General features: G+C 34.4%; 2 protein-coding genes across 5 annotated transcripts in view; both read right to left on the reverse strand.

The window, feature by feature from the left end:
- The window catches only part of LOC148955065 (uncharacterized), a 109,594-nt gene extending 105,140 nt beyond the window's left edge, over nt 1–4,454 (reverse strand). For 3 of the 4 annotated variants that reach the window (XM_089099987.1, XM_089099981.1, XM_089100000.1), the window contains exon 1: nt 4,140–4,441. The gene's annotated coding sequence lies outside the window, so the exon portion shown is untranslated. Of the gene's footprint in view, nt 1–4,139 lie in introns of all 4 variants that reach the window. The other variant, XM_089099994.1, reaches the window with a different exon arrangement.
- Nucleotides 4,455–7,912: 3,458 nt separating this feature from the next.
- The window catches only part of bonsai (28S ribosomal protein S15, mitochondrial), a 29,510-nt gene continuing 24,791 nt past the window's right edge, over nt 7,913–12,631 (reverse strand). The window contains exon 5 of the mRNA XM_089108040.1: nt 7,913–8,140. Within this exon, the coding sequence (XP_088964166.1) occupies nt 7,951–8,140 (190 nt within the window). The 3' untranslated portion in view covers nt 7,913–7,950. The remainder of the gene's footprint in view (nt 8,141–12,631) is intronic.

Here is a 12,631-nt window from a genome sequence, read left to right on the forward strand (position 1 = left end):
ACCTACTTAACTGCAAAACAATTGGAGAACCCTACTGTAGAGGTTTCAAGCTCTCTTCTACAAATATTTGGAATTGTGTATTGTTTTTTTTTGCCAACAAATGATCATGGAGTAAAACAACATGTACCTGAGATGGTGAAATTTGTTTAAACCTTAAGAATATTTCAGCTTTATATCCAAGAACTGTCCTCAGCAAACTGTATATAAATGAAAGGTAACTTACAATAAAATGGGATCTTTCACACTAAAATTGAAATATTAAAACAATCCCAAGTTTGTAGTTTTTTATGATGGAAAGGCATTGTGGTCTTTGTCATTATTTAAAGATCATGGATGTGCGTTGTCATCCAAAGCAAACAACATATATAAATGAAATAATACTCAGAATAAAATGGGATCTTTAACATTAAAATTGATAAATTGAAACAGATTCAAGTTTGTTTTTGCCATAAAATGCCAAAGGAATACATTTCAATGGCCTAATTTTCTATGACATTGATTTTTTTAATTGCTTGTTTTATGATATCCAAATACACTGAATGTGTGAATCTACTAAAATACTTCTACCTCCTTTTTTTAGGAGATGGAGAGGACTGACCTAATTTTCTAAGCCTCATTGAGTCATCAGATGAAAATTGAACAAAATTTTGGGGCTAACCCTCCTTGGTTTGCATATATATTTTTGGTCTATGCCTTTATTATTGGTGTTGGGGGGGGGGGGGTAGTACTGCCCTAGTAGTGACCAATTTATTGCAGTTTATATTTCCCAATGATAAATCCTGCATGTTAAGGGTGGATAAATTGGGTAGTTAACAATCCTTCCCTGAGGGTTGTACATTCCTTTTTCTACTTCCCTCTCAACCTGATTGTAAAGTTTCAACTTAATACCCTTAGCCATTAGACATTTCTATTGTAACCTTTCAATAACCATCCTGCCTATAGTGTGTTCTGATTTTGTTTGACATCCCCCTCAATATTTTCTAAAGGTTTTTATTTAGTCTTTTTGGAGGCTCAGGATCAAACATGCTCACTTTTCCTAATAATCAACCTTATATATAAACATGGGCAACTTACATAACATAGAACTCTTGCCCTAGGGGCTGTGGGGTGTTTTGTCATCCCTGGAAGCATAGTTATCTGACTTTTCAACTCCTTTGAATAAGGTAGCTTCATCAAAATTTTGATTGGATGCATTTGGGGAAAACAGGGCATGCTGGCTGCACAGCCCAGCTAACCTACAGGCAAGTAGAACTTCAGTTTCTTTTCTAATGAACATCCAAAATTATCCAGGGGAAAAATATCTAGCATCCTTTCTATTATTATTCATATTCTTAACTCTTTTAAAATAGTTTGTTTTATTATTTGAGACTGAGCACAATCATACAGGCTAAACTGGATGTCTCAGTCTACACAGGTCAGTTTTATACCAGATTGACCCAAAGAAAGAATAACAAACCAAGATATTATTAGGGCTATATATGTTACCATCAGGAGGGAGGGGGAGAGGCAGTGTGTATTGTCAGGATAAGAACTATTTTGTAGAAAAGGAGCACAAACAAAGGAATCAAATGATACAATTTTATTTTATGTCAGTTTTCTATATACCTAAAGGCTTTATATAGGACCATTGTGTGAGAGGGGTGAATTGTCACAAGTACAACTTTCACCATAAAAACAAGCATAAAAGTGCATCTCTTTTTGTCTTAGTATGTCTTCTTCTAGAGAGCTGTTACTCTGTATTTTTAAAATTTCTACTTATAATAAAACACTAAAGCATTAAGATCCTTATTTTATACCATGTAGTATATTCATATTAACCACTTTATTATGTTTCCTTCTATTATCAGGCTAATCATATTTATAGCTTATTTAAAATACAGTAGTATATTTTTTGAAAAGTCATCAGACTAAACAGGACATCATCAAGTCTACACAGCACAATCACCATTATACAAGGATTAAACAATAGACAACATTATCAATATACAGTTGGGGCTGCTGATAAGGAAACATTATAAAATTATATAAAAAAAACTTTAAAGAATCTTAAAATACTTACCTTTATTATTCCTAAGTGTCCCACTTTAATCTCAACACTCTCTATTGTGCAAATATAGCTCAAATTATATATTTCCTATGGATATTCTCTTTCCTGATTTTGTTAATATTGAACCAATTTATAGGTACTAAGTTTAAACAAAAGTGACATGACAAAACGCATAGGAAATAGGCCATATATTTGCATATTAGGGGTTGTTGAGGGTACAGTGAAGTACTTTTAGGTATGATATAGGTAGGCTAGCTGGTAAATTTTTACCAAACCATATTATTGACTTACAAATAAAGTGAATATACCACTTGATGCCTTTTTTTATGCTCTTTCCAAATACAATAATCATTTTTGTCAGAAATGAATTTTACCCCCACCCCCATATACCAATTCAGGGTATATATTTGCATATTAGGAAGGTAGGGGTAAGTTTAAACTTACCTCCCATTTACACGAGAAATAAAATATACCCCCACCCCCCGGGTGTGCAAATATATAGGCTACCCTGAAAAGGTAAGTATAGGGATGGGGTAGAATTCATTTATGACAAAAATGATTATCACATTGGGAAAGAGCATAAAAAAAGGAATCCAGTGGTATGTTTACTTTAGTTATAGGTCAATAATTGAGTTGGTAAAAATTTACCGGCTAGCCTATGGTAAGTACTTTAGAATTTTTCAGTTGTTTTTATAGTTTTAGTATTTCTTTCACCATAGTCCCAACTGTAGGCCTACACACATATCAAAACCAACAATGAAAGATATTACTAGGGCTTATATATGGGTCAATCCAAAGGGCTGAATTGTCAAAAATGCAGCTTTAACCATAAAATGGATCATAGAATAAGGAGTCTAATGGTAGCCCACTACTTTTACTTTATTAAGATGTTTCCTTTGGAGAGCTGCTACTTGTCACCTTTACTGTTTTCTCCCCAGGAGCAATACTTTGGGTAAAATTACTGGTAAATTTTTTGCAGTTCATATTATTCACTTACAAGTAAAGTAAACATACCACTCAATGCCTTTTTTATGCTCTTTCCAAATATAATAATCATTTTTGTCAGAAATGAATTTTACCCTCACCACTATATACACCAATTCAGGGTATATATTTGCACATTAGGGGGGGGGTAAAGTTTAAACTTACCTCTCATTTACATGAGAAATAAAATTTACCCCCATCCCCCCTAACATGCAAATATAATAATAATAATTTATGAAATACCCTGAACTGGTATATATAGGCTATGGGTGGGCATAAAATTCATTTCTGACAAAAGTGATCATTATATTTCAAAAGAGCATAAGAAAAGGCATTGGTAAAATTCTACTTTAGCTACTTTTGGCTATCTTGGAAAGGAGTTAGGTTAGGAAAATGAAACCTTCAGGGATGGGTCTACAGGCTAAAGTATGTCCTAGGAAGGTATTTTGAAGTACCTACCTCCAATTTTTCTCCTCTAGTGGGTCCTGAAATTTGTTTACTTGACAGGTCTACTACCTATTGAAATTTTGACAAAACATTTTATCTTAATTTTCAGTTATCTGTTTTTCTTTTTCTCTGGCTTTAGTCCTGAAAATTCAATTCCAGTTATTTGAGTAGAATTTTAAGCCATATCAATGGTTTTTTTTCAAAATTTAGGAAACATATTTGCAATCTTTAAAACCTTATAAATTGGGACTGAGCAATGTTGTAAAGCTGAAAACAATTTTCTTGTACTTACTTAACAGAAAATCTATTTTGCAAGGCTTCACTTTTATAACACACAAATTTTTAAAGGCAGTCAAAGGTCAGGACCCTCTAGCCTAGAGGGAGAAGGAGTAGAGGTAGGTACTTCAAAATACCTTCCTGGGACATGCTTTAGCCTGAAGACTCATCCCTGAAAGTAACATTTTCCTAACATAACCCCTTTCCAAGATAGTCAAAAGTAGCTAAAGTAGAATTTTACCAAGGCATCAAGTGGTATGCTTACTTTATTTGTAAGTCAATAGCCTAATGTGAACTGCAAAAAAATTACCACTTAAAGCTAGCCTAGCACAGCCTATCATTTTCCAAGCCAAATTTAAAACAGAGTACTCATCAGAACACTTGCCTTAAAAATATATATAATATATCATCCTTTTATGACTCATTAGTGTTTGTTCAACTTTCTGTCTTCTTGCTGTTGAATCAAGTTTTCAAAACCAGCTTCTGTTTTCTTTGATTTGAAATAAATTTAGGCCAATACCAATTTGGCTAGGCTACTGAGACATGTAGGCAATGGACATGTTTACTACAAACATTGGATGATTATCATAAGGCTTTTGAGAAGTTGATATTACCTTATAATTCCTATTATCTTGCCATTTTTTGTAAATTATAGCCTACACAGAAGCTGGTTTGGACCCTTTTCTTTTTATGGATCGCAATCGAGAATATAGTAAACACTGGATAGATGGTTCTATCACGAGTAAAGCGCTATCTATTATTATTTTGAATACGTAGCCCTCAAAAAAGCGAAGATGATCAAAAAAGTTATAAGGACGTTTCATCATAAAAAGACTGATATATGGCATTGTTAGAGAGTTTCTCTACAAATATAATCATTATTACAAAAAAATATTGGGAAAATTTAAAATACAATATTTGAAGACTATTTAACGCAACAAAGCAGGATGACTAGTTTAAACAGTTAGAACAATAATAGCGAGGTCAGGATTGATAATATTTCTTGCATTCAGCATACTCTTTGCATACATTTTTTTCCTGCCTTGAGGTCCTATTGGCCCAAAAACACAATCCTGAAATTTTCAACGTCTTCGGCAAATAGCACTTGGACTCGCATCCTTCGGGGTTCTTCTGACTTCATAGTTGGTTGCGTGATAGTTGTACTCACATGTTCTCTTCCATGGCTTTGAGTTTTGTCCTTTGTTCTTCCAAAGGAAAAAAACAACTTTTACTTCTTCATGAAGTGCAACAGAAGGAAAGCGTAGGGTCCTGCTACCTTTTCCCGCAGTTTAAGAGAATAATATTCGACAAGTACCTCTATGGCTCTTGTGACTGGACACTCCCCTTCTTCAACTTGTCAAATCTTCTTGTTCCTATTTTAACAACATCTTTTAAAAGATATTGTGACTTTGTAAGAAGTCAATCATTTCCTTGAAAATCTATTTAGCTCATAAAGTGGGAGGCCTGATTCTAGCAATAGCTTGAAATTTCCCTGAATTCCCAATTTCCTGGTGGTCCTTGTAAGCTTGGAACTTGGAAGATTGTTGTCGACTTTGGGCATTCAAGCAGGAGATGGTGAACAGTCTCAACTGCTGATTCATATTGGGTATAGAAAGGACTTAGGTGCTTCTTTAACAGGTGATCTTTCCTCCGGAGAATCATTGCTTGGGTCTTAATCTTCAGAAACGCCAAGTTATTCATGCACTCCTTAAAGATCTTTAGTGATAGTAAATGTCAACAGTGGGGTAAATTGTAATTTCTACCTCTCAGAGCATCCCTAATGGTGGTAGATACCGAGTTTTGACCGAGTTTAGATGATTTCTGAATTGCCTTGCTTGACAGTTTGTCAACCTCCTTGTTAAGTCAGATTACCTGGTGACTAGGGACGTATTGGAAGGCTAGTTCTATACGATCTTTGGCAAGCTATTATCAATTCACGTAACAGATGGACGTCTTTGTCTGTGACTTCAAATTGAATTTTTTTAATAATTTATAGAGATGATTGGGAGTCTAATAATACAAATGCCTTTTTCCTGGGAGGTGGGTTTGCGTGGACTACCTTCTGAGCATAATACGCGTCTTGATCTAGAAGAGATTCCCACACTGAAAACTGGTGTAAAATAAGCAATTATTGAAAAAAATACACTTTTTTTTTACTTTAAAAGCTCTGTCCTGCACTAAGGGTATATAGCTTAAAATAGCCCTTTCCTAACCTCCGCATACTATGAAAAGAATAGACGATTAGTTGACTCTAAATTTGATATGGTAAAGCCAAGAAAAGGCCCTAAACCCTTTTTCAGCGGTTTCATAAGTCAACTGTCTTGGCTCAGTTAATGCAATGGATCCTATGCGAGTATAGGTATAGATATATTTCTCACAAAAGCCCCATGGGCCATGGATAATACAAATAAATACAACAAAACGCATAAAACATAATACTAAGTTCAAACACTTTTGAGAATAATACGATAGAAAACCCTCCCTATTTCTAATCCCCACACTTACAGAATTTCCCAAATTTCTAATATCCACATTGCAACTACTTCTTATTTTGTTTTCTAAACAAATTCTATCTATCACTTCCCTCCCAAAAATTTTCGTTTTAAGTACCTCCAGTTCTTCACAAGAACATATAAAATGTTCTCAATCTTCAGACCCACATCGGACAAGAGAAGGGACCACTCCATACCTTAACCCTCCCTAAATACTTTATAGCAATTAGTTTGGAAAATGAAGCAATGAATTTGGCAAAAATAATGATGATACAGAATCCATATTTCTTTGGAAAATATAGATATTTCATTTACCAGGTTTCCCCAGAAATCTAAGCATTTACCACATTTCATCACATGCACTAATAAGATACTTTAATTTCAAATTTTACAGTATAGCTGAAAATATTCTAAAACTATTTCAGGGTAGGCTTTTTCCGTAGGGAAAAAAATCACTTCTACGGCTTTTTTTTATTCAATCGAAGCCTTTACCTGAAAAGCCTATTAAAACATTAGAAATTCCCCCTATTTACAATTTTTTGTCAATATCCCTGCTGAGTGTCATTTGATTACAAAACATCTTTACCATACACAGCAATGAACCAACGGAAATCAGACTCCAATGGACTCTGTGTATCACAACCGACAGATTTGTTTCAATTTCGGGGTGGTAAAAGTACATTTTCCCGAAGGTTGATGATTCCATGGTGTTTTTAACATTTTTAGGAGACATTATAAGATAAAAAGGGATGTTTAGCAGAAATACAACATTTTGGTCCTTACGCTGGAAAAAAAGCATGAAAGGCCCAAGCCATGCCAAAATATTATTTAAAAACTTTAATATATAATTTTACTTTGTAAGCTTTAGATTCACTAATGGGTCATAATAGTGGCCGTGCTGCGCTGTGTGGGGCATGGGATCTACATCTGCTGGTTGAATAGTATCACTAAATTTTTTCAATAATCTAAATTACTACCGAAGAATATGAAATTCACCGAGTTCGGCAATAAATCAACGTAAGTACTAAAAAAGCAAAGCCTCAGTTAGAAATGATAGAAAATTTTCGACAAGAAAAGATACATCTGAAAGAACCAATGAAACCCAGAGCGTCTTAGCGGTATGTTAATCCGTGTCAAAAAGGTAGCTTACATTTCTAAGCGTTAAAGTAGCATCTGAATTTAAGAAAAAATCCCTAGTTATTTAAGAAATAAATGTCAAGAAGAAAACATTTTACCTTGAGGCTGGATTTGTAAGATATGTTTATGCATCTGTAGAATAAATCTCTACTTGCAAAATACAGAATATTATATAGCGTAGAATGCTCTTCAAAAATTGATTGAAGTTATTCTAGTTGATATCCAATCTCTTCCAGCTTTCTAAGACCTTCCATTTCATATGACGACGCGGAAAATAAAGAAGAGAACTACACATAACGCATGTAGTGCAGAAAGCTAAAGCTTTCAACTTTATATTCGCTCGTTGGATACTTTCTACAAAGCTAAAATTTTGCTTTTGACTCTATTAGAATTCAAGATCAAATGATCCGTCTCCCGACTAGAGACACCAATTCTATACGATGAGACTGCAAAGGCAAAGTAATAGACGGGAGACACGTCTTGTTCTTAGAATGTCCTACAAACAAGTTTTTCTAACGTTCTATTTAAATCAAAAGGAAAAATTTATTAAATTAGAATAATTAGCTACTAGATTAGTCCAAGCTTCTTCTCCTCACTTTCAATCTCTGCTAGAATTATTTCTTTTTCTTTGAGAAATTCTATTTGTTCCTTTTCCAATTCTTTCTTGTAAGCTTCCAGCTTCTCATTCTTTGTCCTAGTGCAGTAGTCATTAACAAGTTTGACCATTGCAGGTTTTCTGGAAATATTTCTCATATCCCTATGAAAGAAAAAAAAAGTCAATTTTCCCTAGAAATAATTTTATCTTAAGGCGAGTTTAGGAATACACTTAAAATGGGCCACTTGTCAGCAATACTTGGCTATAAAGAAGAAACAAAAATTATTAACCTTTTTCATAAGCAAAGCCTAACTTGACTGTTTTCCCCTCCATGTGAATACATTTATATAAAACACTTTATCTTTAGCAAAATATTCCAATTAAAAAGAGAACAGAAAAGTCATGGTTATATGTCATGCAATAGCACTAGGAAGTATTTTTGCTGAATCCTCCGCAGCTGTGCCTATGGTGATAGCAAGGCATTATCCAGGGGGAGGGGGATGTTACCGGGTTTGATCCCCCCCCCCCCAAAAAAAAAGAAATTTTGTCCGCCAAGTAAAAAAGTATCAAAAATGGATATAGGCATATTTTTTATTCGTTTTGTAAGAACCACGAGAAAAAAATATCCCCCCCCCCCAAAAAAAAAAAATCCGAATACAACCTTGGATGATAGACATCATTTTAATGTGGGAGCCCAAGAGTACTTTTTCATGACCTTTTTTACACTGAGAGCTCATTTTAGTCTAGCTGACCATTTGCCCGTCATGTTTATGCGGTTATATAAACCCCTTTAATTTTGAAGACAACACTCTAATAAAAAAACAAACAAGAAAAACGATAGAAAAATTAAACACGTGGGGAAATTGTATAGTAGTGAAAGAAAATTGTGTGGGAATTTACAAAACTGGTCAACGAACAGATTCTTCTATACATGGTTACTGCTGTTCCTTATGTATCTTTACCTTCGGATTACAAAAATAAAGTCACAATTTCCACCACCCATAGTTATTGAGAAAAAAAAATTAAGTCCATTTTTCTGTTTAAGTCCATTTTTCTATGCAACTTCCCATGCTAAAAAAGTAAAAGAAAAATACAAACATATTGTAAGGATTCAAAGCATTTGCCAAATAGTTTTTGTACTTTTTTTCAGAATTTTTAGTAGAAACATTCATGACAAAAGACAAAGATGGCTATAAAACTACCATAAAAAAGCGCATAACCGCATTAAAAAAAACATTACGCTTAATTTGGTTCCACATTTAGCAATAAAATTGCTTTGAAAAAGTGTCATAAACACTGAGCTTTTTAAGTCCAAACCATCAAAACTCCCCCACAAAAATCTAGCCTTTAAAAAAATCCAAGTGTGGACAATAAAACAATTTTGAGGGCAGACTTGAAATGAATGAATTATTTTTGGAGGTTCTTGAGAATTCAGTACGTTTGGAAATTTTTAGAAAAACTTATCTGCTTAGACTTTGAATGAACGGGCACAAGAGCTCATCCTGTGTATAAAGACAATTGACCCATTGGATAGTTTCATTGAAAAAAGGCTTGGAAAAACATGTAAGGCTTAGAGCTATGATTGGAATAGTAAAAGTATCAGCACAGAGCTTTTTCAAAAATTTAGTTCTGAAACGTGGGTGTTTCAAAAATTAGAGAAATATATTCTAGATTTTTTCGAGGAAAATTTATTTAAGGATAGTTTTGGGTACTCCTTTGAACGATTGTTACATGAAACGATAAGCAGCACCAAAAATGTGGTTTGATCTTAATGTCGGGTTTTATGATAAAAAGAAAGGGTAGAATAGTTAGGTTACGGTTTGTAAAAGAAAGATGAAAGGTATATTGTGATTTGGTCAATCCCCCTGGATTTAGGTGAAAAGTTAGACACCCTTAAACGACCTAAAAATAGGTCATAAGGAAAAATTTAGAAAAAGTGGAAACTTCGTGGAATTGACCTCAGAGTGAAGCGCTTAAGCAAGTACGGTAGAGGAGGAGCACGGGTGAATGTCTGGGTCAATTATTTTTTGTTGCCACAGCATAATATTCAGGGTCTCTGTTCTCTAATTAAACAGATTGTTTCTGACGGGCGACCTGATGTTATCAGTTTATACGAGACCTTATCAAATTAAAAAGATGATATGGTTCTGAGTAACTCGGGATAAACAATGGATTAGCTGAACCGACAAAGGATAGCCAAGGGTGGTCTTTCCTTAAATATATTGAATAATCTCCCATATTCTCTTAGAAATATTTTTTCCAGAAATATCAAATGTGTGTTTGAATCACTGTTCAAATATCAAATGTGGAAACAAGGATTTAATTGTCGGCAATATCTACCGATCTCCTAGTGGCTCTATTCCTCCATTTCTACGTATTCTTAATGATCTCCTCAGTACAATCCTTGAGTACTTGAGGCAGCTAATTATTATGGGAGATTTTAATACCAATTTGATGAATATGAGGTCTTCAGTCTTTTGTCTATGCCTGCTGCTGGTACTTTAGCTTCTGTATATATCCCATCTCGTATAACGGAGAGTACACAATCTTTGATTGACAATATCTTCTGTATGATCAAAAATTGTGTCTTAGTAAGTGACATTTCTTATCATTTCCCTGTTTACTCTTGCTTCTATTTCGATAACATGACTATTAAGAGGAGTCGTAGTTCTAGTAGATATTCTTTAGGCAAGGATATTCTTGATATTCTTTAGGCAAGGATCTAGTAGATATTCTTGCCAATATAATATTGGCAAGGCGGAGTTATCTCTTCTTAGGTCAGGATTGGCAGAAAATTCTTAGGGTATCTTTGAGCTTGATTCTGATTTCTTAGTTTATTTGACACTTTTTATGAGTCTATTTAAGAGGATACTCTTGATATTTGCTCTGATTCCCCTCCTAACCATAGATCTCAGAGAGCCTTTCCCATAAATCACTGAACAGCCTAACCCTGGTCTTCATAAAAGTTCGAAGGAAAAAAACCTCTAGATGGCGTATAATTTGGCTACCCCTTCAATGAAGGCTGTCACCATCAGCGTTTCAAAATCTACAGGCATATCTATGATTCTGCATGTCGAAAGGCCAGGTTCCAGTATTATTTTAATTTTGTTTTCCAGATTGCGGCAAAGATATTCGTAAAACTTTGCAGGTATATCTATGATTCTGCATGTCGAAAGGCCACGTTCCATTATTATTTTAATTTTGTTTTTCCAGATTGCGGCAAAGATATTCGTAAAACTTTGCAGGTGATAAGCTCTGTCTTTGGGCTTTTCTTTCAGTCTTCTGAAGTCCCTTCATGTCTGGTTGTCGATGATAAACGTATCGCTTAAACTGAATGTTCAATAAGCATTTATTTCAAATTTTGCGAATATTGGTAAAAGAACCACTTCTGCTGCTAATTTTTTCCGTCAAAATCTGACTTCAGGTCTTATCCTAGGCCGCCTTGCATTGAGTCAATGTTTTTAGAACCAGCGTCTGATAGAGAGATTACAACAATTTTTATAGGATTTAAGACTTCCTGGTCATCTAGCCCAGATAATATTCCTACAAAGCTAATTAAGTTCATACTTACTTATATCATTTCTCCCTTAACGTGACTTCTGAACCTCTCCTTTCAGTAGGGTACTTTTTCGAATACTCTCAAGTGCGCTAGTGTAGAGTCATCATACTATATAAGGGTGGGCCGCAAAAGGATCCAGCAAACTATCGGCCAATATCTCTGTTGTCTGTTTTAGCTTAATTTTGGAGAAGACGATGCTTTCCCGTCTGAATAATTTTCTTGCTTCTACCGATTTTTTTCATGATTTTCAATTTGGTTTTTGCAGAAATCATTCAACCGAGTGTGGTTTGTGCATTTTTGTTCAACTATTTTCATTCTACAATATACTTCAATTTAATTCCTGCTGCTTTATTCTTGGACGTTCGTTAAGCCTTTAATTTGTAACTCGCAGTGTTCCTTTATATAAACTTTATCATTTTGGCGTAAGAGGTAGCGCGTTTCTTTGATTTAAGTCTTACTTTGTCTGGTAGAATAATCTCGGTTGAACCAATTTTCCGTTCATTCTTAAAAGTTGACGAGGGGGTCCCTCAAGGGTAAGTTTTAGAGCCAGAATAACCTTAATAAAATTGAAAAACCTTATTTTCGATGTTAGAGAGGAAAACCCTTTTTATTGTTGTCGTCTATAGTAAGTGAGTAAGTAAGTTTATTTGTAACCCACAATATAAAATAAATGCAGAGTAAAAAAAGAAAAAACAAAATAATACTATCCAGAAGGAAATAATAAGGAAAACACAACATAAATAACTAAACAATATCCATAGAATCAGTAATATGGAAAAAAATAAGTGAGGGGGTCACTGGGACATATCTTCCTTGGAGTATTGGTCCTCAGATCCTTAGCGATGTGGTCAAGCAGCACTAGAGGGTCTATAAGTCCAAAATGAGAAAGAATCTTGGGATTTCTGTACCACCTTGGCAAATATAGCAGGAATTTACAATATTTAAAATAGCCTCTCCTTAGCTGAAGACGGTCTTTTTTGCGCATGTTATCCCACATTTCCCTTGCTCATAATCATAGTTTAATTTCCTTGGAATCTCTTGTTGCTTTTGCTGATGATAGGACTCTTGTTACTTCAGTGAAAACCGAGACTGAG

Source organism: Artemia sp. Qi Xiang Cuo, chromosome 2 (assembly GCF_049724085.1).
Source record: "Artemia sp. Qi Xiang Cuo chromosome 2, ASM4972408v1, whole genome shotgun sequence".
Taxonomy (NCBI): Eukaryota; Metazoa; Arthropoda; class Branchiopoda; order Anostraca; family Artemiidae; genus Artemia; species Artemia sp. Qi Xiang Cuo.